Source organism: Erithacus rubecula (genome assembly GCF_903797595.1).
Source record: "Erithacus rubecula genome assembly, chromosome: 3".
Taxonomy (NCBI): domain Eukaryota; kingdom Metazoa; phylum Chordata; class Aves; order Passeriformes; family Muscicapidae; genus Erithacus; species Erithacus rubecula.
In genome coordinates, this window is record NC_136689.1 from 84,719,651 (window position 1) to 84,744,967 (window position 25,317).

At 37.6% G+C, this 25,317-nt stretch overlaps 1 protein-coding gene across 3 annotated transcripts in view; it reads right to left on the reverse strand.

Annotated features, from left to right (window-relative positions):
* Positions 1–664: 664 nt before the first annotated feature.
* Positions 665–25,317, reverse strand: part of MOCOS (molybdenum cofactor sulfurase) — a 206,150-nt gene continuing 181,497 nt past the window's right edge. For 2 of the 3 annotated variants that reach the window (XM_079300625.1, XM_079300627.1), the window contains 6 exons: positions 22,088–22,169; positions 17,840–17,964; positions 17,153–17,258; positions 13,738–13,864; positions 11,340–11,444; positions 665–4,282 (listed from right to left, as the gene is read on the reverse strand). In XM_079300625.1, the coding sequence (XP_079156751.1) occupies positions 4,136–4,282; positions 11,340–11,444; positions 13,738–13,864; positions 17,153–17,258; positions 17,840–17,964; positions 22,088–22,169 (692 nt within the window). In that variant the 3' untranslated portion in view covers positions 665–4,135. The remainder of the gene's footprint in view (positions 4,283–11,339; positions 11,445–13,737; positions 13,865–17,152; positions 17,259–17,839; positions 17,965–22,087; positions 22,170–25,317) is intronic. The other variant, XM_079300626.1, reaches the window with a different exon arrangement.

A 25,317-nucleotide genomic window follows, 5' to 3' on the forward strand; every position in this document is an offset into this window, starting at 1 on the left:
GAGACAGGCAGGTACCCACATTTCACCTCCATGGGAGTGACCTACCTGTCTGGTTACAGAGTCCTGCTCTTCTTCCCCTCCCACACTCAGTGAATCAAAAAATGCATGAACAAGTAGCTCAAAGTCACGTGTGGATACCACCTCACTGTGCTCATGTCTGTCTCTTGCTGGCCCTGTGAGTCACAGATCATTTCCATGTAAACCTCATGAGAAGGGAGGGACAAACCTTCCCTGAGATTCCTACACACACCAACTCCTGTTTAGTCTTCCCTACTGACTGACAGGCTAGACAGAGAGGAAAAACAGTGTTGGATCCCTCCAGGTCAAGGAGAGGGAAATAAACCATCTCTTCTCTCACCATCTCCCCCTTGGTGAAAGCTCCAACCTCTGGATAACAAGATGGATTCAACAGGACTGACTGTACATATTTTAAAGGAAACCAGTGATTATGAGATCATTTTGTGCAGGTCCTGAATGTGTAGCTGACTGGCATGTGGCTACACAGACAGAGGGAACACCTCACCTGTGAATCCCAGCAGCGATGAGACATCCCTTCAGTCCTGAGCCACATACTCATCCATGTGCCCAGCTGTGCCTCCAAGCAGAACTGAGCATCTGATGAGCTCAAAGGTCAGGAATGCAACCATCACCAGCAGACACATCAAACACAATGTATATTTTATTGATTTAATTTCCAAGGAAGTTAAAAACCGGATGAAAGAAGACTTGCGTAGCATAATCTCTACAATTTATGAAGAATAATCACAATTTTTATGCAGTCCTTCATTTTGATTTGGGTGTAATTTTTACAGAAAGATGACCTAAAATTTTTACTATACCTTGAAGGACACCATTGAAAGTATATAAATCATAAACTAACCTGAAATATCTTAGTCATATCAGAAAACACAGAGCTCAGAAACTTCTAAAAATACTGATTTCTGTTTTGTGATTTCAGCCTCCTGGCTATTATTAGAGCTTGTAACAATCACCATTTTTACCTTGAGATTTGAGAAGGTCTCAGAGAAAATGGAATGTATCTGAATAATTCATTGCAAGTAAATAATGATTTGGTTTTCAAATATATAGAGGACTTTCTACATATTGCACTCTGGAAATACTGTAATAAGTATATTTCTTATCCATATAAGGCAAACATATATCTGCAATTATTCCAAAGATTTGATTTGCAGTGGAGTATTTAAATCAAGGAGCCTACATTCACATGAAATTGTCTTATTTTCCATATACTTGGAAAGTTAAGAAATAAATCCTTATAGAACTTATACTTTTTCTATATAGTGTTTCAGAGTGTTTATGCCCCTTATGTATCTGCAGTCCTTGGGGTTGCAGTATGCTAAATTTCTTTTTCTTTTGAATTATTTTTCACATTATGGACAGGATGTTCTTTCTGCAAACTTGCAGTGCATGCCATTTAAAAGTGACTCTTCATACTTCAAGATTTGCCACAAGTTTTGCACTGAGAAGAATTTGTCTTCATCAATGGAAAGACATATCAGTACTGGCAGGAACACTCCACTTACTAGAAGGGAAATATTATCCTTTATTTAGCTGAAAGATTCCTTATGTATCTTCCATCAGTCTGAAGTGTTGTGACATTTCCTACCACTGTACCACAAGGATGTTCCTTCTGGGAAATGCTCAGACTATACTAATGGGTATGTTCATACATCAGAGAAAATCTTTTTTTTCCCCCCTGTAAAATGGCAAAATTATTCTTGATCTAATATTACTAAGCCACAGCAGAGAGAATGTGTAATTGACTGTAAATAATAGGTCAAAATGACCAAGCATGACATTTTTAAAGTTCAAATCCTCTCATCCATAGTTATCATACATTGCATTAGGGATATTCACAAACAGTATTTGTCAAGCCACTGTATACTAAAGTGACTTATTGTGTACTAAATGCAATAATGAGTGAAACAGAGCTTTTTGAGGTTGCTTTCAATTTGCTTTTCTAACTTCTGTGCCATTTTAAACAAATGACACAGTGGTGAGGTGAAGAGGACAGAGCAGAGCACGAGAGATCACTGAAGGTCAGCATAAAACAGGTCTCTTCATATTAAAACTGCCAGAGCTCTGCTGCCTTTCTACCCAACAAAGCAATGGTCTGAATAACAGAAAGGCAAAGAGTGAAGCAGTTAAGAGATTTAGATACCAGTGAACTGCTTTTCAAGGTTACAAAAACCCATGCTCATTACAACCTCAGATAATTGACTATTAGAGAGATAAAGCCCCTGCTTTACAAAGCAAGCATCAAGGAGCAGACCTTGGGCTCTGAAGTGGAAGGTACAACTCTCAAAACTGATTCTCAGTTTACATACATATGAAAAACCTTTCTCTTTCCTCGTATTTTATGGCAGATTGTAAGAAACAGATAATGTTTCTTCTCATTTCCATTACAAAGCTCTGCTGAGAGACTCTTCCAGCTGAAGTGAGTAAAACCAGTTCTTCGAAAGAACAAAAGAAAAAAGAAACCATTATACATTTAAAAAAAAAGGAAAAAAAGGAAAGAGAGAAAGAAGAAAAAGTATTTTTGAATTCTGATTTGTGCACTGGGTGATGGGCCTCCTTCTCCCCATTCTCTGCTGCTCTGTGGTAGTCGTTCCCCTTTCAGAATGTTTGACCAACTCTTCCACAGAGCCGCCTGTCTCCCTCCAGGGATATGCTCAAACAACTCAAGGATTGCTTCAGCCATAAGTACTTTCACACAGCTGGAGCCAAAATTGCCCCGAGGAAGATCTAAATCATATTGGATGAGAGTTTTGACTGTGCTTTTAGTGGGGTCAAAATTTCATTTCCCAGATGACAATAGAGCAGGCAGTCTAGGAGAATTTTGTTATCCAGGAGGACTTCCTGGAAGCATGAAATTATCCCATAGCTAGCTGGACACATGTTGAGGGTCATAAAACACCTGGCCTCAATGTATTCAGTCTTGATTTACATCAACTTTCCATGTGTGTTTTCTTTTTTGCTCCATTTTTTGTAATTTTCACTGTAATTGATACTTCAGACTAAGGTTTCAAACAATTGCTCTCATAAATCAGAAAGCATGAGTCTTCTTTAGGAGCTTGCAACAGCCATTTAAGAAGGGCATTATGAAATGAACAAAGAGTAAGAAAAAAGAGCACTTTGACCTGTTTGTGATGGAGAAGCATTCAAACTCTTAAGAGTGCATTTAAGTGGCCATCCAAGATTGCTGAGGATAAACAAAGTTTGTATAGAAAATGACCCTATTACTTGAAAAATCTCTTATGTGTCAACATCCACAATTATATAAGGAAACAAGAGTGTGGAGCTCATAGAATTATGGAATGGCTTGGGTTGGAAGGGACCTTAAAGACCATTTAGCTCCGACTCCTCTCCCATAGGCATTAGATAAGAAATCTCAGGGAAGACATCACATAGATGGAAAAGTAGCAAATGGAAGAGAAAGAAGTTGACAATAAATGAATGGAATTTCTTCACAGGGAATGTGTTTTGCAAATGGCATCCTGAATCCTGATTACCTTTGTGCCTTGTTGGCATCCTCACACACTACTTACCACAGATTTCCCAAAAATTCCCTCTTTTCCATTGCTTTTAGACTGTCTAGATAACACCTTCATTTTCCTTTTGGAAAAGCTGAATGCACTACTACTCTTATGCCACTCTCCCACTGCTCTTTTCCCACCCACATTGTTTCTAAAATATGTCTTGCATCCTCTCTCCTAATTGGGGTTTTGACAAAGCAGTAGAAGGAAGCAGTGTATTATTGTGTTTACTTTCCTTCATTGAGATGTGGCTTTCCGACAACAAAGTTGGGCTTGTTTTGGGAGTCATCCACCAGTAAGACTTGATCAAACCTGTTGCATCTTGAAGCAATTGTGCAAAATAGAGTTATGGCTGCTGCAACCTAATCACAAGCAAAAACATGTAGGTAAGCTGTAATTATCAACAGTTTTACCATCTGATAACATTTACAGAAAACAGAAAATTACCAGAAGCAAATGAGTGGAAGCTTTTTCTTTTTTCTTTTGTTCTTTTTTTTTTGTTTGTTTTTTGTTTTTTGAGTAATTGACCACTGACATTTCCCTGCAGCTGGATAAAAATTTCATCCCTACCAGAGAATCTACCCTGAACATTTTTCTTCACGGGATGTTGGAGGCTGAATTTCTGTATTCTCCTTCAGCACTGGAAGTACTTGAGACCCAACTGATAAAGTATCTGAAAAGGATGAGTGCAAGGGCTGGTTCATCAGGTATATTCCAAAGTTGGTCTGGAAAAAAGCAAAATATTAAGATTCAGTGCATGTTAGAGTAATCAAATCTATAGAGGATCTTACAACCCAGATATGCTTACAAGAAAACTATTGCTTTAAGAATAAGGAGGTATGTACTATGTCCATGTAATTAAGAACATTCTTAACTCATTAATTATAATAGACTGGTAAACAGAAGCTAACACCAGGCTATTCAAGAAGAATAGCTTAAGTAAGTGGGTAAATAACACAGTATTTCATCATGAGCTCCATAGTATTATATATGTAAGGCACACTCCCTCACAATCTTGTTCTTTAATGTCGCTCTGGTTCCATGACAATTACTGTTAATGCATTGTCACAAACAAAGGCTCTGCAGCATGGGAACACTGGTATGTTCCAACAATGAGGAAGTCTTGCATCTCCTACCAGGAGTTATTAGCTTTGTTAACACAATTTTATTCTGCCTAGCCTCTGTGAGCTTCCCTTCATTTGTTTTTATGAATATTTTAGCATGTTTTACAGAAAATATTCAGAAAGTTTGTTTTAATGTTGCTCTCACTTGTTAAGTGTCATTATCTGTGAACCCATCCTGCATAAATATTAGAAATACTTAGAATAAGTCTTTGGGATACTGAGTAATTAAGAAAAGAAGAATGGAATATCTACTTTCCCACTGACCATGCAATCCTCACAGGCACCAAAGACCTGATCTGAGTGTCTGCATTCTTATGTGAGGTCTTAATCTCAAGCAGTTGAGTGCTACAGTTGTGGATGTGATCTGGAAATGTCATAGGAAGAGATTGGTGTGATTTTGTGGTTCTGCTTCCAACAGTGGAGAATTTAGAAATGCAAGAAAAAGATTTGTCATCTCATGACAATATTTTCCAAAGAATTAGATAACAATTAATTAAAAAATACGTAAAGTAGGAAAAAAAGGAACATTGAAGACCATGCCAAATTGATAACAGACTTTTAGACTTAGAAAGTCTTTGCTCTTTAAACTGTGGACCTTGGAAACTCAATATAAATTTACTTGTCTCTTTTTGCAGGTTTCAAAAAACAATATTTTGCTTTGGTAGACCATAGCCAAGATGTACAAGTCATTATTAAGTGTAGAGTAAATAAATAAGCAAATCAAATTACTTAAAAACAAAATACTATTACCCTTTTCTATTTCCTGATTACAGTTACTGCCACTGTTCAGATCAATGAATCTGAAATTGAGTGAACTACATTTAGAGCAGGTTAAAAAAGTAGGTAAAAGGGATTGCAATAAAGAAAAAAAATAGATGAATTTAAGGGGCCATATTTCACAGACTAAATATGAAGGCAGTATGTTGTCTCCTATTCCAGCACTGTGTAATTAAATAAAGATGCATCAATGAGGTAACAGAGATCAGCTCTTAGTTTTTGAAGAATTTGTAGGAGGTAAGGTTGAGACCTACTCCCAAGTACAAGAGATGTTGTAAAGCAGAGACCTATCCAAACATGGCCTCAGACCCTGAATTTGGTTCTTTCTGTTACATTTGTAATTCTAAAAATCAATAAGAAAAATGGGCACTAAGCTTAGGTGTTTTTGGCCACCTCTGCTATTCCTTTATCTCACTGGCATGTGACATGTAGAGGGCATGAGCTGGACCTATCATGCCTATCCTACTGCTGGCACTTTTGGGATACTGGTGGCTATAATGGTGTCAATGCTGGGTGGACACAGGGCACATCCTCATGGTCAGTGTCCTAAAGTTAATGCTGCAGCACTGTAAGATGCCAGCCTCTAGCAACAGTGACTCTGTTGGATCAACTGTGATGCTGTAATGGTGTTAGTTACTGTTTCATTTAAAGTATTAAAATACATAGTCTTATGTTTTCCTTTTTTTCTTATTTTTCTATTTTTGTTTTTTTCTCATTCCTTGACAAGTTTCTCTATTGGCATAAATGATGTATTTTTCAGCCATGAAGTTAGTAAGTTGGATTCTCCTCCTATATCCTAGTGCAAAAATGACAGTTGCCATGATTTTGTTTTTTTAAAAAAATCAGGCAATTATAAAACAAATATTGTAAAATTAATATTAGTTCATGCAACACCACATTTCATACAGGAAGGAATTTAACAACTCATCCATGTAAATGAGTTTATTTGATGCTTGATACGTTTTTATTTATATTATCATCTTGATATATTATTTGTATTATCATCTTGATGTATCTTATAATGGGACTAAAATTAATTTGGGCAGATTTTTCACTGTGAAGAATTTAATTTACCATTTTTTGTTATTGAAAAATCATTTACTGGGATTTTTTTTTTTTTATGCACCTTTAAACATTCAGAATTATTTAAGAAAATGCATCTGAATGCATCTTGTCTTCAGGAGTTCTCAAATACTACTTTAATAGTGGTCCTTAGTATTTTTCTTCTCTGAAAGTCTGTGTTTTTTTCCATGAGTAATGCCTAAGGAGTTTCCAAGGTGATAATATACTAATGGTGTACATATATTAGTACCAATGCCTGTTTGCAGTCACCAACCTCTCTACTTTTTGGTGAATATTCTTAAACCTAAAATTTAGCCTGTAATTGCCAGAAGTGGATTTAACATTTTTTAAGTAAATCTCCCTGTTTTTTTCAATAATTACAAATAATGACTCAGCAAGTACTGATAATAGCAATCACACACACACCCCTGCCATGCAACCACAAAACCTGCATCTGCCACTTCAGCTCTGTTTAAATAGAAAGACAAAATATAGAAATCCTCACATTTCTGATAAAAAATGAGGCTTTACAGCTCACAGAGTTATTACAGTGAACCACATAATCTCTGCCTGCTACCTTTTCCTGACTTCAAGGGCATTTTATTCTGCATATAATCTTCCCAGAGCACAACAAGAACTGTGGTAGGGAGTGCAGGACTGTGAGCACTGTGGCTTTATCTTGCAGTCAAGACCCTTTCCATCACTGTAAAATGTTACAGAGACAAACAATTTAAAGCTCCTTGATTAGGAAAAAGCAGACCACTTCACTGCTGGGAGAAAGAGAGAAAACATACATATTCTTGCCAACAGTGAATCGTATGATAGTCATTACACTCACTTAAAGGAGGAGCTATGAAATGCTGTCATGCTTGCATGTTGTTTCAAGTTCATTTACTATATCAACAGTAATATGCTCTGCTTAGAAATTCACTGACAGAGAAATACCCTGTGTACACTACTCCCTTTTGTAAGACAGAAACATGAGGGGCTACAAAGGCCTGAGGTGAGATGCCTTTAAGCTACAGCTCCTAAAGAAACACAGACTAGATCCTGGTTGAGCAATATCCTGCTAGAATGTGTAACAAGCACATAAATCATACTGCATGCTAATACTTAGCTTTGGATGGGTGAGCTCTGAATTTTGCCCCCAGATGTAGCTCTCATCTGCCATATCCCAGCAGATAAATTTACCTGTCCAGGTCTGATCATTTATTCACGCAATAACATAACCTCCCTCTCATCCAAAGATTTGGGAGATGCAATTATTAAAATAGTTTTTTTTTAATGTAATAATGTTTTATTACCTTTATATTTACAAGAATCTAAAGCCTTACAAAATAGGAGAGTGGAAGTACTCACTTTTGACACGTTGATTTCTAATACTGGAAGACAGGAAAGTTTTGAGCTGGTGTCAATAAAACCCCATATTGTTCAGTTGAAAATATCCAGGCTGTAGAACTGATTTTTCTTTTTTTTCTCTGACTTAAGAACTGATTTTCCTTCACTCTACCTTAAATAAATGCATTTTCCAGTTCAGCCACCAACGAGAAAAGAGAACCATATTAATTCAGAGGCCTATTAATTACAACAACCACTGTTCTCAAATGTTCCAGATATTTGAATGAAAAGCATTACATGGTGTAAACCCCTGCATTACTATGAAAATAATGATAATGATGCATCAGATATGAAAGATCATTTGTTATCCTCACTAACATTTCAGTATGCAATCCAAAAGCACAGCATCTAATTCTGCAGGAAAAGAAGCTCTCCCAAGGCACAATGAGATACATAAAGGAGGATCAACAGCCCCCAGGAAAAAACACAAGCCTTTTAGTGTATGAAGGCATGTGCAAACATAATGGTCTTCCCTTGATGTACTGCTCTCCATACATTTAGACCAGGGCAGGCTGCTAATGCAATCATTCCCTCTGCTACCTTGACAGCAAGTCCCAGCTTACAGCACTGTTGCACATCTACCCACAGGGTTTCCACTATCATTAGCACTAAACAGCACCTGCAAAACACCAAAGAGAGGCAGGAATTATGTGTTCTCCCTTTTTCATCCATGTGTGTCTTGTGTCTGGTGGTGAGGCATGTGAAACAGCATGTGGCCATTTGCTTAATGGAGCTATCTAGTCTTTCCTAATCTCCTGCAGCAACAGAGAGCACTCTGTCACACGAGGAGAGCTCATCTTTCCTGTCCAAAATTACAGAAGGAATCCTTTATGAGTGTCTCTTCAGAAAGCAGAGCACAAGTTCACTTTATAGAGGTGTTTACATTTCATGTCAAACAATGACATAAAAAGTTTCATAAAAAGTAGCTGGCAAGGCTTCAGCACCATGCTTTACATTTATCAGGAAAATGCAAATTGCTTGTGTGGCTAGTTACAGTAGCTGGCTCTGACTTTCATTTGCAATCCATCTATGTAAAGGCTCCATCATTCAATTTGAAGCATCAGATTCTCAGCCTCAGTGGAATGGAAAAAAACAGGATTTTAGAAATAAATATTGAACTACCTCTTACAAGCCTTACATTATTTAGCTCATTATTGAAGTTCATTGGCAGTGCTGTTATTTGGGCTACTTGCTTGATAAATTTCAATGGAACTTTTTCAGGGTGGTGTTCTTGGAAAAAACAAAATAAAATGGTAAATATTGACATCTGGGTCCCTTTTCTATATGCAGTATCTTTAATGTTTTGGCAATCAACTTGCTACAGCAGCTTTCCAAAAACATGGGAAATCATCTTAAATCTTATTTTTCTGCAATAGTTTTTTTTTTTTTTTTGTAGTTTGAATCTGATTATTGACAGATGGGAGCAAACACTGCTGAGTTCCCTCACTGAATCTGCATCTGATAAAAAAAAAAAAAAAGAAAATTAAGTCTATTAGATGGCTCCTTAGCTTCAGAAAAGCACATGGTAGAGATATGAGTCACAGAAGGATTAGATCTGGGATTTAACACAGTCACATGAACTCAATGTTCTTTCTCTCTTCCCACTGTGAGCTGTGAAAAGTTTGGATCAATGTTCTCTGCTAGGTCTGCTGAGCACATTAAAAATGCCATAGTCCTTCCTGGGTGCTGCTCACTGATAATCAGCTGGTGCCCATCACTGCAGAAGTGACCTGCAGGAGGGGTGGGCTCAGAGGTCATCTCAGACAGACCAGGCAAAGCTACCAGTTCAAACTCTCGCTTTCAATTGTCAGCTAAGCCAGAGGACTCATGCAGAGCAGGGCATGCTCACAAGACCCCATCTGCCAGCAGCACTGAGGCTGGGAAAAAAAAAGGGCTGAATGCCCGTGTCTATGCAGCGTGAATATGGGTGCAGCTGAGGGAGGGAGAGCTGAGCACTCCCCCACACTGAGCAGCATTGCCTGCCTTGCCTTGCTTTTTATCAGGCACCAGCTCCTTCTCCACAGAAGGATTGCTCTATTTGGCTTAGCCCTGTGTGAATGAGACACTTGGCTCTAGCAGCGCATCATGTAAATCTCTTCATTGTTGAGTTAATCAGAATGAGAGAGGAGCTCACCTTTGCTGTGGGAAACATGCAGAAGATGCTTTGCCTCTCCTGAGAATCTGCATCCTGAGTAAGGTTTTGTTGCTATTTTCTCACTGAGTACAGAGTGCTTTCTCTCTACAAGTCATAATCCAGTAAAAGCCACACAGGCAGAAAAAGTCCTCAGCATACTACTCCTCATGTGGCAGCAGGGAGCATCCCTGTCCTAACTGCCTAAATGTTATCTGAAGTGTCCCAGATGTGACAGCTGTGGCTCACCATTACTTGGGAAGGGCTCCTGTCCTCACCCAGGGGCAGGAACTCCTCTCACAGAGGCTCAAGTACTGTGGTGACCTGGAGCAGAGCCTGCTGTGCAAGCCTAAGTCACCTCAGGTCAGTGGGAAGCTGTGCCTCGACAGCCAGCCTGGCCTGTGCCTCTGCCCGGCTCACAGCACCAAGGGTAACAGCCAACGAAAAGAAAGCCCTTTGTTTGCTTTATGAGTCACTGAGACAAATCAATTTTTTAAATTTTTTTTTTTTTTTGTCCAAACATAGAATGCAGTATTTGTAACTTGTTTGTGCGTTCTCTGGTTGAATGATTTTCAGCCTATTTGTTGTTGCTCTGTGCTGGTGCTGTGCCTGTCTCTGGTGCTTGGTGAGTGCTGGCAAGGCTCCCAAGCCCTGAATGCCTGAGACACTTTAACAACAGAAACTTAACCAACAGGAAGCAATGAATTTTGAATAAGGATTTTCAGCTAAATAAATAAGTATGAGGAGATCTGTGAAGCTTTTGGGATGCCGAACTGTCTAGCCATCATCTGAGCACTCTCATGAAGCAATGCAACCTCAGGAAGCAGGACCTCAAATAAACACCTGTATTTCACACTTACCTTCTGGTCACTTTCCTAAGCAACCATCTGCCTGGTTTCTCCTGCTAACTGATTTTTCTGGGTAAGAATAAAGTTCAGTCTTACACACCAACTGTATAATTTCAAACACTTTCTGATTTTTCAGCATATTTATTTTTTTAAAAGGCATCAGTGCCTCAGCTTGTGTTTTTAAACACTGTAAAGAAGTATATGCTGAATAAAAGCAAGCACAGTTAAAAATAGTGCATATTAATAGTATATTTCTGAATTAAAAAATGTAGTGAGCATTTTATAGAAATAAACCATGGCATATCTGGGTTGTAAGTGCATCCTCTTTTTACAGAAAAAATACAAATGGTAACAACCTAACTGTGAATATTCTCTCAGCAGATATTTCACTACCCATGCAATAAAGTCTTTCACTACAGCTATTTTGAAGTACTGTACTGACCTTTCTACCTCTGGCAGCAGACAGGGACTGCAGAATTTCTTTGTTTCGTTCCCCAGACTGTTGATCAATGCAGATTATTTGACATCTGCTACATGGACCCACAACCTGAAATTTTAGTTAAAGAAAGTTCATGGCTGTTTATCAAAGCAGCACAGCATTAAACAGTACAAGCTTCTGACCATCATAATATCTTAAACACATACTCTTTGCATACTTTTCCTGTGGTTTTTCAAACTTTCATTATGTAAAAGGTCAATTCTGTTCACCTAATGCAGTAGGTCTACTTGCAAGTCTCACAGAATTTTTAATTCACTCTTTTCTTTTTTTAAGGAAAACTTTCTCAGAGACAGAATCTGAGAAATACCAGACATTTACATATTTGTACTTCCTGATGGCTTCACTTCTGTGGGTTAGCAGGGCTGCTCGGCCAAAGAACTGAATACAAAATTAACCCAATGCCTCAGGATTCAAGCAAGGAGGATTTTCTTGGGACTGTTTTAGTGCAGCTGAAATGCACAATATATTTCTTATATGCATGGCACTTCTAGATACTCAGAACGTGAAATATTTAAATATACAAGTTTACCTAATCAAAAGAAATAAATCTCCTCTATCATCTATTATGCATGATGTTAAAATCACATGTAATTGTTCTTAAAGTTAATTGTTGTTTGAACTAAAGTATGTTTTTAGGGAAAAGACCCCAATAACCTTGCAACAAATTTCTTATTAGAGCTTTAAAATGGAGAAGGAAGACATCCTGCACTTCCACTTAACACTGTATCCCTAACTTTAGCAAAGCTGCACATTACAGAAATTACATCTTACAGAATCCCAGTATACACATTCTACTTTTATTAAATGTGCCATAAATTTCAAATAGGGCAAATAGTTAAACTGTACACTTGAAGCATTTTATGTGCCAATCTGAAGTGATATTTCAGGTTTTTGAGATGCATCTAGACTGCCTGTATAACTCTTCAGCATAATCATCAATACCAAACATCAGCTCTTTTAAAAAATTATTTTCCACAGCTCTATTCTTTTTTTATTAAAAGAACAACAAGACAGAGAAGGAAATATTTTTCCCTGCTTTACTTTGTTCAACAGCTTCTACCATTTTTGTGGCATAAAGAAGCATTAACATAATTTCTACTGTTACTACACCAGTATCTGAAAAAGGATCTAGAATAGGCAAAGATAATGCAAGTTGTATAAGCCTTTCTATTTTTTCATTGTATTCCTAAAGTATATCAATGCCAGAAACAGAAATGCCTTTTATTTTGTAGATTTACAGTAACTTATCCACAGGATCCTCAACTGAATTCCCCAGTGTAACTCCAGCCTCCAACAAGTTATATACCACGGATTTTGCCCTTTGTGTTCCTCACTTCTTACTTAGAGGAATTTTTCCTCAATATTCCTCAATTCATATTGCAGCTTACTAATCAAAGTGAATGTAGGAAGAGAGCAGATAAACAATATTTTCCACCCTTGCTGAAAAAGTTTCTTAGAACATGATGACCAGAAAAAAAAAGGAGTGATGCCTATCACATCTTCTAGATTTGACCTTGGTAGTCCTGTCATTCATACTTAAATTATAGTTTCTAAGAAAACAATGAATAAACCACTTTTACATCCTAGGCAAAGCTTCTTCAAATACATATTTCATATCTCTTGGCCAGATAAATTCAGCAGAACATTTAATACACATCTACATCATTCTCCTAGGTGTCATGTGCAGATTTTACAGATTCTTTGTTAAGAGTTTTTCTTGAAAGAATGTGTTTACAAACAAGGTCTGACTCTTCAGCACTCTCTTTACAGTACAAAGGACGTTATGTTGTTAGCTATGCTATGAAGCACATACGAAAAAACCCTACCAGGCTAGAATTAGAAACATTCCTTGAGTGAAGACTAGGACAAGATGTGTACAACAGAGGGCAATAGACCATGAGTGTTCACTTGTATTCATATCCAGTCTTTTGGCAATCAGTTGCTTGACTTGCAGTAATGTGTGGTTACATTTGGACTACTGTGCTTAACAAGTGCAACAAGCATTCTCTGCTGGAGTGCTGGTTAAATATGTGCTGTAAACTCTGCCTCAAAAAACCTGATTATTATTCGGTTCAGATAGATAAAGATAAGAAACGCTGTGAATTGTGAAATTCAAGAAGTGTGGAGAAATATGGCAAAACCTCTTAAATATATTGAAGAATGTTTGTCACAGGACACATCACTTTTTTTTTTTTTTTTTACATGCTTCATAAATTTCACCTGCACAAAACATGCACCATATTCTAGTTTCTAGTCAAAGCCTTGCAAAAATTGGTTTGTATCCAGGAATCAAAATGCTTTGTGATATACTGGAACTTGGACAAGAGAGAAAAGGTCACACCTGGAAGTGCAGAGCACCTATTGAAATCTCAACCCACTCTTCCTCTTCAAAGGACTCTGGTGCATTGATGACAATGTTGGCACGGAAACGTCGGATTAGTTCCTCTATTTCCAATGGCTCCTTCAATCTGTCTCACAGAGTTGAAAGAAAAAAATAAAATTATTAACTAATTTTCCACTAGATGTTTGTGTTGTAAAAACCTGGTGGCTCACATGATTATCAAATGCTTCTCCATAATAACCTGGACCAAGTTTTATTACAAAGACTATGGAAATGGCACAAGGTATTAATCTATAATTTGTAACCTTTCAACCATAATATGTAATAACCCTTTAGGAGGCTTCTTCAGAGGTGTAACCTGAAACTGTAGGTATGAAAACATGTAGGCAGGTGATTGTAGACCATGCTTATGAGAAAATTCCCAATTTGTTATCATATGTAAGGCTAATGGTAACAAATAAAAAGATCTTTTCAGTTAGTAATCATTTGACTTGCTAAACATTGTAGAAATAGAAGCTGCTAGAACCAAAGGCAAATTAAATTTTATTTTGCACATGCTGCAATGTCAGAAGGGACAAAACCAGCAGTGGCTGAAGGTGAAAAAGGCCAGTAAAATAATTTTATGAGAGAATATATCCCTCATATTATTATTTGTCTTTGGGAGGCAGCAGATTGCACAAAATGATAGGTGTTTTAAAAAAATTTAATCTCTGTGTAGTGATATTTCCCCCTCTTTACAAGCATTTGAGCTGCCAGAGTGTAGATTTGTGTCAGTGTGGAGAATGTATATGAGACAGAAAGAGCAGCAGACTGCATACAAATACCAGGAATCTTGCTGCATCTTCAAATTATCATTCTTCACTCTTCTTCTAAATAAGAAGTTGAACTACCAAAAAAAAAAAAAAAAAAAAAAAGACACTAAAATTTGGCATAGAGCTCTCTCAGTGCCACTGTTAGTCGAGAAGAACATTTCTTTTTGCATTAGCTGTTAAGAACATGAACCATTTTTGATACTCCATAAACTGTAGTCTGACAACTTTGGAATATGAAGAGAGGAATTTCTGTCCCCCCCCCCAAAAAAAAAAAAACCCCAACAAAAACAAAAACCAAACCAGTAAGGACATACAGAAGGAGATACAGTTTAAAATGTATTTTAGTTAGAGAAAAAACATGCAAAATCAAGTACAGGGAAAACTTCACACAAGCAGCCTTGGCAGAGGAGGTCTGTTAGGTAAAAAAACAGAGCTTGGTTTTATTTAAAACAGTCTGCATGATCTACTCCTGCAGACAAAAGTGCATAAGGATAAACTGCCTGTGCAGACTTTCAGTCAAACCACAGAAGCCCAGCTCACTGAGCACCAGTGTTCACAAGGGCTCCAGCAGCCTGGGGGTAGAAGGTGGGATGGGAAGTTGCAAGGCTACAGGTTTTCCCTCAAGATCCCACAGGCAATCCCATGGCTGAGACACAATCTGTAATGAATGCAGGAGGTGGGAGCCAACAGGAAGTGTGGATTGTGCCAGTGCTCATACAAACAAGGAGGGAAATAGCAGTTACTTGTGAACATGTTCAATTATGGTGCTGTGCTTCCCAGCTTTGCTGAGGGCCCTTGGAGCTTGGCTGCTGTGGAGCCTCTGGTTTTGAATGTGTTTTGCAAAATCAAAAGTGCCTCCCACCCCAGCCTGTACTGGTGGGGGTATCAAAAGCCCCAGTAACCTCAGAGCTGGGGCTGCAGTGTCCTGAGACAGCTGCTGAAAAAAAACTTCAAGCTCCTATTAATCTACCTCCTGCTGCTGAACTCAAAGACTGCAATGCCCCTTCCCTTGATCTCTTGCCTTCAACCTCCTTATGTCCAGAATACCTCACTTCTTTTGCACCTCCTCCAACCCTCAGAAATGCTTATAATTACTTGGCAACATGTATCTGAGTAAATTCCCATTATTTCTCCTCCCACAGAACATGCATTGGTTGGATGGCGTGGCAGGCACCTTCATCCTGCAAATCCCAACACAGACCTGTTTTGAAAATCAGTGTAACGTGCCAAAGGCAGCCTAGGTGCTTTGGATTTTCACAGCAGTGGGCTCTGTGATGAAGAATGCATTACCTATATTTAATAGGCAAACCTGAAAATTAGTATTTCTATTCTCAGGGTTATTTTTCTAACAACAACATTTGATCATTAGGTCAGACCATAGGGATTTTCATGGAGGTGACCTGTAGTAGAAAATACCAGAGAGACAAATGCCTGCAGGTACATGGAGCCCTCCAGCAGTATGTTGCATTCTAACTTTTAACTGAAGTGTTGTTTCTGTTTTAGATCACCTCTCAAGAGACAAGTGCAAACTGGAAGACTAGTTTTTACTTATGGAAGATAGAAATGAAATTATAAAAACTTAACTGAAAAGTGAAATTGTTTTGCAAAACTTAGCAGGTTTCCACTAAGCAAAAAAAAAAGTCACATGCCAAGAAGCTACATAATACTTTCTAAAAACTCTTCAGTATTTAATAAAGAACCATATATACAGTTCTTGAAAGTACATTGGATAGTTCAATATTTGGAAATTTCATACATCATGATTTATATATATCTATATATATATATTAATGTACTGTTATATTCCTCTTCTACTCAAAGCAGGAATTTTCAATGCAGGGGACATGTTTGGAGGGTGACTAAGAGGAGAGAAGAAGCAAGAGAGAAGTTTTGAGAGACAGGAAAAGGGGCTCAGAGACAAATGCTGAGTGTAGGATGCACAGACACGATGGAGGCCTTGAGGGAAGATATTTTGTGGAATTTAAACATTTCCTAGTTATATTCAAGAAACAAAAATTTCCCATAGTCATTATACAAAAATTTGGTTGGTAATGGATTTATTATCTTTGAACCATGGTCTGACTCAGTATTTAATTTGCTGCTTCTATCTCCCACTTTTGTATAAGTAAAGCCAAATTAAATTAAGAAATAAAATTATCCCAGCCCTGAAAATAGTTTCAGAGTATTCTGTTGTGCATATTTACTCTAAATCTTAATAATTGCCATGGAGAGAAATAGTTCAGCCGGTAGTAAGACTTTATATTTCTACCTGCCAGACAATTTATGTTGAGAAAACATATTTATCCTTTTTCTTCTGACAAATACAAGTTGGCTGGTTCTCAATAATATCTTTCTACCAAATTATTTGACAAAAATTTAATTTAAATTTTCCTAAAGATGATTGGTATACAGATGATGCTCATGCATTTCATCCAAGTTTTCAGAAGTCATAAAATAATTAGCAGTTTAGTAGCTATATTTTTTTTGAATGTTGAAAAGTAACTATCTCTAAATTTACATATAAAACACCTATATTGGTATCTTATGGAAAAATTCTGGAATCCAAGATCACTGAGAGACATTTAGAGACAGAAGCATCTTACCTTGCAGAAATGTGTTCTTTCAGTTGCATAATGCTTGCTACATTTATCAGGAGATATTGTGCTTCATTCACAAGAGAGAGTGAGATGTTTGTAGCAGATGACAGACCTAAAAAACCAAAATCAATCCAACATTCTAAAATGATCATAAAAATCAGTTATTTCACCTCATCTTTCCTTCGACCTCTTACTCATTCTCATTGCTAGTTTATTCTTTTGGTTTCAGGCACTAAGAAAATATTCCAAGAATGCTCTCAAACCTGCAAATGGTAATGATGTAATGCAGTTAGAAACTGAGACAGAGTTGAGATTTTACCAAAATCTATGCATTTTCAATGCTCTTTCAATTTCAGTGCTCTTTCAATTATTTTTATAATTACATTTAGTCTCTAAATAAATTCTTCGATTCTTAGATTTTTCACAGTCATTTTTCCAAATGGTCTTTGAGTTTCCAAATAAAATAATTGTCATGATGATAACTTCCCCCCCATACTAGTGCATCTGCACATTTTCACCAAATTTAACAACTAGAAGGGCAGCAAAAAGTCAGTTTGGGTATAAACCTAATGACTAGATCAATACGGGATAACTCTTTCAGCCTTTATCAGGGTACCTATATACTAAGTGTGAAGTCCATGAGCCTGATGTTTGCATGAGGAATCACAAATATTTTTAAGAATGACAACATACCTTTTGTATTTTTCTGCTGTGACTTGCTTTTCACATCTGAACTTTGTCTTATCAAGCGACATGGACGACCAAGAAACGTAGAGAGCCAGCCAGCAATTCTTTCCCCACAGTCATATGTTTTTACCCTATTACAAGATGAGAGGAAGTTTAAATTTGATTGCCCAAACATTAATTTGCAAAACAGAAGTCAAATTGTGATGTTTATTCTGCTTCCTTCAATATAAAGTATACAGAATCCATATTGTCTGATGAATGTCTGATGTGAAGCTCTGCATGACTCTAACTCCTCATTTCCTCAATTTACTCCGTTCCTCTTGAAGTCAACTTTCACAAGATCTAATTTAGTTTAGTGCAGAAAATTACTGTGGAATAAAAGACTAATCATAACACTGAGACACTGACACTGAAGTACAATAAATGGTTGCCCATATAACAATGTTACAGTACAGTGTTATGAAATAGTTACACTCAAGTCTGTACTTTTTACCAAAAACAGAGAGGAACGATCTGAGTTCAATTTAAGATTGCTCTGCTGTGTGCAATTTTTAATGATCCCATCAGGTACAATGATGTTACTCCTCTAATTTAATTCATGTTAGCACAGACATTTCACATTAAAACATGGCTCCACGAACAGAGGCCAAGTATCTCTCTAAAGATGATTTCCATTACTTGTAAAATGTCTAGTGAGTCATGCAAGCTGGCAATAGAATTGCCTTCCTTACCTGGATGAAATCTCTCCTAGAGGGACTTTGAAATCACCTCTTTCAATCCAAGAATGCCAAAGGTTGGACCACTGGAAACTTACCCATTTGACATTAGATTCCTCAGCCCTGAGTAAACTTCATGTAAATCTTTCCAAATCCAGACATCTAATTTAAGTCAGCTGTCTGGTTTCACTCACAGATAATGGAAAGAAGTAGTTCCCATCTATAGGGGTGGGATGACTTTCACTGTGGGAATGTTCCACTCTATTGACTACACAAAGAGATTCTACTTTAAATGTAGGAGGAATGTGAATTCCTCTGCTGATCTAGGGAGGATTCCTGTAGCAAGGGAAGTGAAGTAGCCCTGTTCCTATGCTCACCTTGATGTCCTACCCAACCAAAGAAGTTGATTTTTAAGGAAACCATCTGCTTTGTAAAACAAGAAGACAGACAGCTTGTTTGTCACAGCAAAAGGTGCTAAGGTCCAGGATGGAGAGGAAGTGATTTGGCTTTACAAAATGCTCTGTATGGTTCAACTGAATTACACAGGTACAAAGCCAGCAGAAGTGAAACCAAGGAGACTTTATAATCCTGCATGGATCAGGTATCTCTTCAGCACTTGTTCTGAATTCTGAATTATGGTGCTTTGCATCTCTCTCCCCACTCAGAGTGGGCCAATGTCAACCACACTGCATCTAGTCAATGATGCCCGAGAACTGGAATGGTGTTCTGGTATGAGACGCAAGTACTGTGTCAAGGAAGAGGCCAAAAGGTGAATGTACACATAAGATTTCACCGTCTGAACTGTGCCCTTGACCATCACTGTGTTAGGGAGAAGGCTGTTAATGAGAACACATGAATCTTCCATGATAACAGTGCAGGTGAAACAAATTCCTCCAATATTTTTTTCCACCTTCACAGAGGTACCAGGGGTGTTTAAAATCTCTCCTGAACCAACTGCTTCTAGCAGTTTGTTGGAAATTAATATTGTATAAATCAGGTGGAAAATTTTGCCCTCTTTTTATACACTTATTGTTTTAAGTCACAGTGGCTGAGTTAGAGACTCACACCATTCTTGGTATTTTATCAAATATCATGGTGTAGATTTTGTACTCCAAAACATGTGTTTTCAAATTGCTTTCTCTTATTGTCAGACCATTTTCTGAACAAGTACCATAATCTCTTCAAGGTCTTAGTCAAAGTCATTCTGTTGTAGCTCAATTCTACTTGTTTTCTGCTTGTGTTTATTTTCGTGGAGTATAACTTTACATCTGTCAGCATTACATTTCCATTGGCACATGTCAGGCAATTTATAAAGGAGAACCTATTTCTCTCTGATTCCACTTGCTGTTTGCCTTGAGTTTCCCACTCATCTTTCTATTATGTCATTTAGCTTCAGTGTGTTACAATTGGTCCCTCCAGCAGAGTAATTTACAGAACAAGAAACAAGGACAGATGAAGTCTGAATATTGATCCCATGGGATATAAAACAACAGGCTCAGTTCACCTTGTTCTTAACTACACCTTTGTCTTCTACCACTGCTACACTTCCCTTGATCTCTTTAATATTGCAACCTGTCAAAGGGGAGGCTGTGTCCCGGCTTATTTCAGTAAAGCAGCAACCTTGAGCATTTAGAGTCTTCTTCAACATCAATCCTATCAACATTAGCTTCTACTTTCGTCATTTATGTCACTGTTAGACATTGCATCAGAATGCCATGTCCCTCTCATGTCAGCAGCACATGCTGATGGACAGCCCCTGCTGGGATGAAGACTAATGCTGATGAATTGCTTCAGAAGGGAAATTTGGGCTCATTAAACTTCCGTGGCTACAGCGAAATTAAACTTCTTCACATGACTGCTTGCAGATTCTACATCGTGTACTTTTCTCAGTTATCTCAGTCTAAATTCAGAGTAAGCCAGCAGAGCTGGATGAAATAACAGCATCAGAGCACAGAATTAATAAATAGAAAATACATTCACTAGGTGTTTCTTCCAAATAAAAGTCTTTTAACAAAGTCTTTTGGTCCCACTGCTCACCTTAGACACTTTGCAGAAAAGACCCCAGACAACAAATCACCTCCCGTCCTCTTGCAATGCACTGCTTTTCTCATTATTTTTGGCCCTGGAGGTTCCTCTGCTGAAACACTGGAAACTGGCATCAATTGCTATTGGATCTATGAGCAGTTTCAGAGCCTCATCAATGTTGTTCACTCACCCTGCCTTACTTCCTGTCTTGTTTGTTTGCTAGTCACAGTCCACTCCATGCAATTTGCTTTCATAAACCCTTTCTTATTCATTCTGTCCTTTCTTTCCTTCACAAAACTTTAAGAAGTTTTCAGTGAGAACTTCCAATTTGATATGATAAAAATGACACAGTCAGTTACATGAAAGAGAAGCTACAATAAACAGTATGGCAACAAATTTTATGCACACAGAGAGAAAGATAACTCAGGCTGTTTTACAGCCTGTAATAGATGGGCTTACCATGGGGAGGCTAGGGATGAGTCAACACTAAGGGAAGTGGGACAGATGGTTAAAACAAATGACTCTTGGGTGGATTCCACTACCTGAGGAAAATACACTTCTGAGGAAAAGATCCTCTTTATCATCTGAATAGCTAGTAGAAAAGAAGGAGAAGATAATTTTCTGCATGGCTCCATGGGGAAATTGCCAGGTCTTCTGCTGGTTTGTTTATGTGTTACTCAGAGAAGCAAATGTAGTTGGTTGCAAAGAATTAGTATACCTTGGTGAAAGGAAGACATTAATCTTTAAGTGGCTATTTTAGTTGGACTTACCAAGAGACTCATTGAAAAGAAACATAGTAGATAATATAAATGTACTTTAGGAAGGCATTGATACACTGCCACTCAGAAAACTTAATGAGACTGCAGGAAGTTCTTAGAAAATATGATGAATCAACACTTTAAGTTTATTATGGGTATGAAATAAATTTATTCATAATTTTATATTCACTGAAGTGGTATGTCTCTTGATTAGAATTAACATTATTTAACTTACCTGCAGCCAAGATTGTTAAGGGGACACTGAACAACATTGGTGGTCAAAACAAAATTAAAAAGGGTTGTAAATATGGAATATGTTTATAACTTTAGAAGGTTTTAAATCCAAGTAGTATGAAATGGGCAAAGCTGCCAGCATCATCACTATTAAATGTGGGAACTGAATTCAAGTCCTGCTGAGACTCCCAGTTGGCATTTGGAGGTAACTGGGGACACCTTCTCCTTTTCTCATGCTTGAAGCAAGTAAAAATAAGATCCCACTCATTCAAGTGAGGGCTAAGTAGGTTTACTGTACTGTTCTTCCTCTCCTTTCTAATTTAAAAAAAATTTAACTGTTTTTTACCAGACATGCTGGGCATGCCAACTTACTTATTTAAATAGGACCACTCTTCTGGTCCACTAACCATTCATTGCTTTCCACCATTTTTTCAAGGACTTCTGTCTGTGTGCACATCTGTTCACATCCTGAGTGTCACTACAGTGATTTTCAGCTTCAGTACCTCTCTGCTCTCACTTACCTGTGTGAACAGACTTTACTCTCACAGATCACAGCCTTTTTTCCAGTATTGTCTTCTAGTGGCACAGATATTGGGTCCATGCCTAGGTGGGTAGAGAACAAGTCATATTTGAATAAAAAATTTATGAAGAATAATAGGGCCAAGAAAAAATGTATTATTTTTACTCCTTTTCACAGTCACAGCAGCCTCACAAACAGCAAATTAAAAAAAAATCTTTTTTTTAATTTTTTTTTTTTTTCTGGAATTGCTATATTCTCTGCCGGCAGGTGGCTCCAAATGATAAAGCAAAGCACAAAGGCTGCAGATGACCTTGGTTCCCAAAGCATATTTAAAAAATACACAATTTCAGCTTTGAGTAACTTCCTTCTCTGATTGTCTCAGGCAACAAAACTGGCAGGGAATTACAGCCTCAGCCACGGTTTCTATTGAAAGAATTGTTCCTTTGACAAATGAGGAGATGATATTAAACATTGTCATGTTGGAGCAGAGGGATTGAGTGATCTGAAAGATGGAGGAGGGGAGAAGAAAAAAAGAGGCACAGTCTGTTCAAGAAAAGAAACATATTGTGACATAAAACTACAATAATTTAAAGACAAAATGTATGGAACTGTGAATGAGACAATTATTCCCATCTATTCATCTCCAAGTTTAAACCAGCTGAGGATTCCCTGGTAATGATCTATCTTAACAACTTCTCCCACATTTTTCTCATCTTGAACAGAATGAGCCAAAGACATGGAAAGAGTACTGTACTTAACTAGAAGCCAAAGGAAAAGCTGTACTTCTTTTCTTTCCGTTAATTGAAAACAATAATCTTAAATGAAAAACAAAGTGTTTTAGTGTGTGGCTGCAAGGAACCCAGCTTTTCCATTACACTGCAACATAAATTAACCAAGACTCTCACCCTCTCCCCCCATTTCCCAGGATTATAACCACACATTTTGATAGTATATAACACTGTAAAACAACTAAGAATCATGTTCTACCAGTTCTGTGATATGGTGAAATCAAGTTGGCTTATTTTCTTTTGAAGAGCAATGAAATGTAGTTCAGATTCCTTATAACATGACTATCAACTCTGTTTCATGCATGTTTTACAAAATAGTAAGCAGTCTACTTTGTCTTTGGTTAATTATGTTAGTATATGCCATAGGTGAAGACAGAGGGGGAGAAGTTGGGTTCACTTATGAAAATATTACATGTAATAAATGCTTTGAACTGCCCTGTAACAACCTGAAAAAAAGCCAATGTTATCATCTTATCGACTAGAACTCTTGGACTTTGAAACAATAAAACATTAGCATTATCCCTTCGGGAAAAAAATGAGTTTGAAATATTTCATCATGGATGCATTCTTAACTGTTGTATTTTCCAAATACTTTCTATGAAAGGCATACTCACAAAAATTCTTAAAATATAATTTCAAGGCTTTAAAAATGCTTTTATACACCAGCAAGTGTATCACATTTTCATTGAATAGCACACATTTTACAGTGATGTTTAGGTCAGTTAAACATTGTTAATTACAATTTTATTCTATCTTTAAGGCAAAAAAAAATAAAGTAGAATATTGCCAGTTACTAAAATGTAAAAGCTGTCATTCTCCATGGCCATTTACTTGATAATAAAATACACAGATGTGCTCACAGTATTAATATAAAAAAACCTTATAGTTATAGCTCCTATTTTCAGTCAATGAGGAAAATTAGAGATCTGTTATTTCAATAGACTGAAATATGAACCATTCATGTATATTCTTTCATCAGTGTATATGCACTTAATTCCCATTATTTTTATTGGCAGTAACACATGACTATTTGAAGGCACAATAAACTCCATAAAGTGCAATTAGCTGCTCAGTTTTGCTAGCATCTTTCTACTCCAATATTTTAAAGTGCCTCCTCAACCTTCAGAATTTCTCCCACTGTGCAGTGGCAAACTAATGCCCAACTTGCCAAAGTAATGCTGATTGTCAGCTAAAATGGAAAGAGAGAAATTAGTCTTTTCCAGAAATGTATTCTCAGCCAAATTCTGTTTGGCTACACATTTGTGTAGGTCAGGAACAAGTGCAATGCAATCTGTGCTCCCACACATTTGATGGAGGAGGACAAGGAGATTTCACTTGATTCTCACACAGGTAATGAGATTTCTGGAAATGAAGGCACTTGCTCCTGCCCACCTTCAAGTTACTGAGAGTCAAACCTCTAATAACTTCAGTCAAGACACAAATAGTTTTTTCTCTCCATGGGACCTGATTTGGAGTTAGATACAATGATTTTCTCAAAGTGAGTTCTGTGATAGAAAGGCTTTGTTACACGCTTAACAGTAAATAAAATAGGAAATGCCTGTTATTAATCACATAAACTAAGAAAATAATTCTGACAAAATTAATCAATAGAATTTCTCAAGATTAAAATTTCATTCCCTCTGTTGAAGAAAAGTACAGCCAGTGAGAGAGTATGCACAACCCCTTCCTCTCCCTCTGCTCTCACTTAACCCCTTCGTCAGAAATCCAGGAAACAGCTGGAGCTCCTCAGCTGCCATGAAAGCCAACTTATTTGACAGACATGCCAGGAAAGGATCCTAAGCCTTCAGGCAGCTTTGGGCTTGTGCAGAGCCCCAGTGTGCCATCCCTGCTACCCACAGTGGTGGCAGGATTGCACGGCAGGGTCGGTCAGACAGCAGGATCTGCCCTTCCACAGCTGGGGTACAGAGCCACCCAACAGGCAGGGGTTAAAGAACAACCCTGAAAGGGTGTTTCAGCACATAGAGAATTCAGCAAAATGTGTTAAAGTAGTTACAGTCATGCTAAATCATGCTGACAAATTTTTCTTGGACAGAGAAGACAGAGAATATTAAGCCACATTGCAATAAAATAGCCATAAACAATTTTTCTGCTAATGAAAACTTCTAGAGGGAGAGGAAAGCATGTGCCTGGAGGGGAAGAGAGAACAGACTCATTATGTTTTGAAAGTGACACAGATAAAGTCTTCACCATAATCTAATAGTGCAACAGCAAAACGCTCTTAAAAAATGCTGTGTACTTCAGCTCTGTGGGATTCGGCTCACTGGGCTTCAGGAATTGACCAGAACACCCATTCCAGCAGCAGGCTGCCTTAGACTCTCTGCTGTGGGTTTTGCAGAAAAGGAAAGAACAGAGAAACTTAGGACAGCGACTTATGAGGGCAGGGTGAGGAGAGATGGAGGGAACAAAACTCATCTTGGAAAGA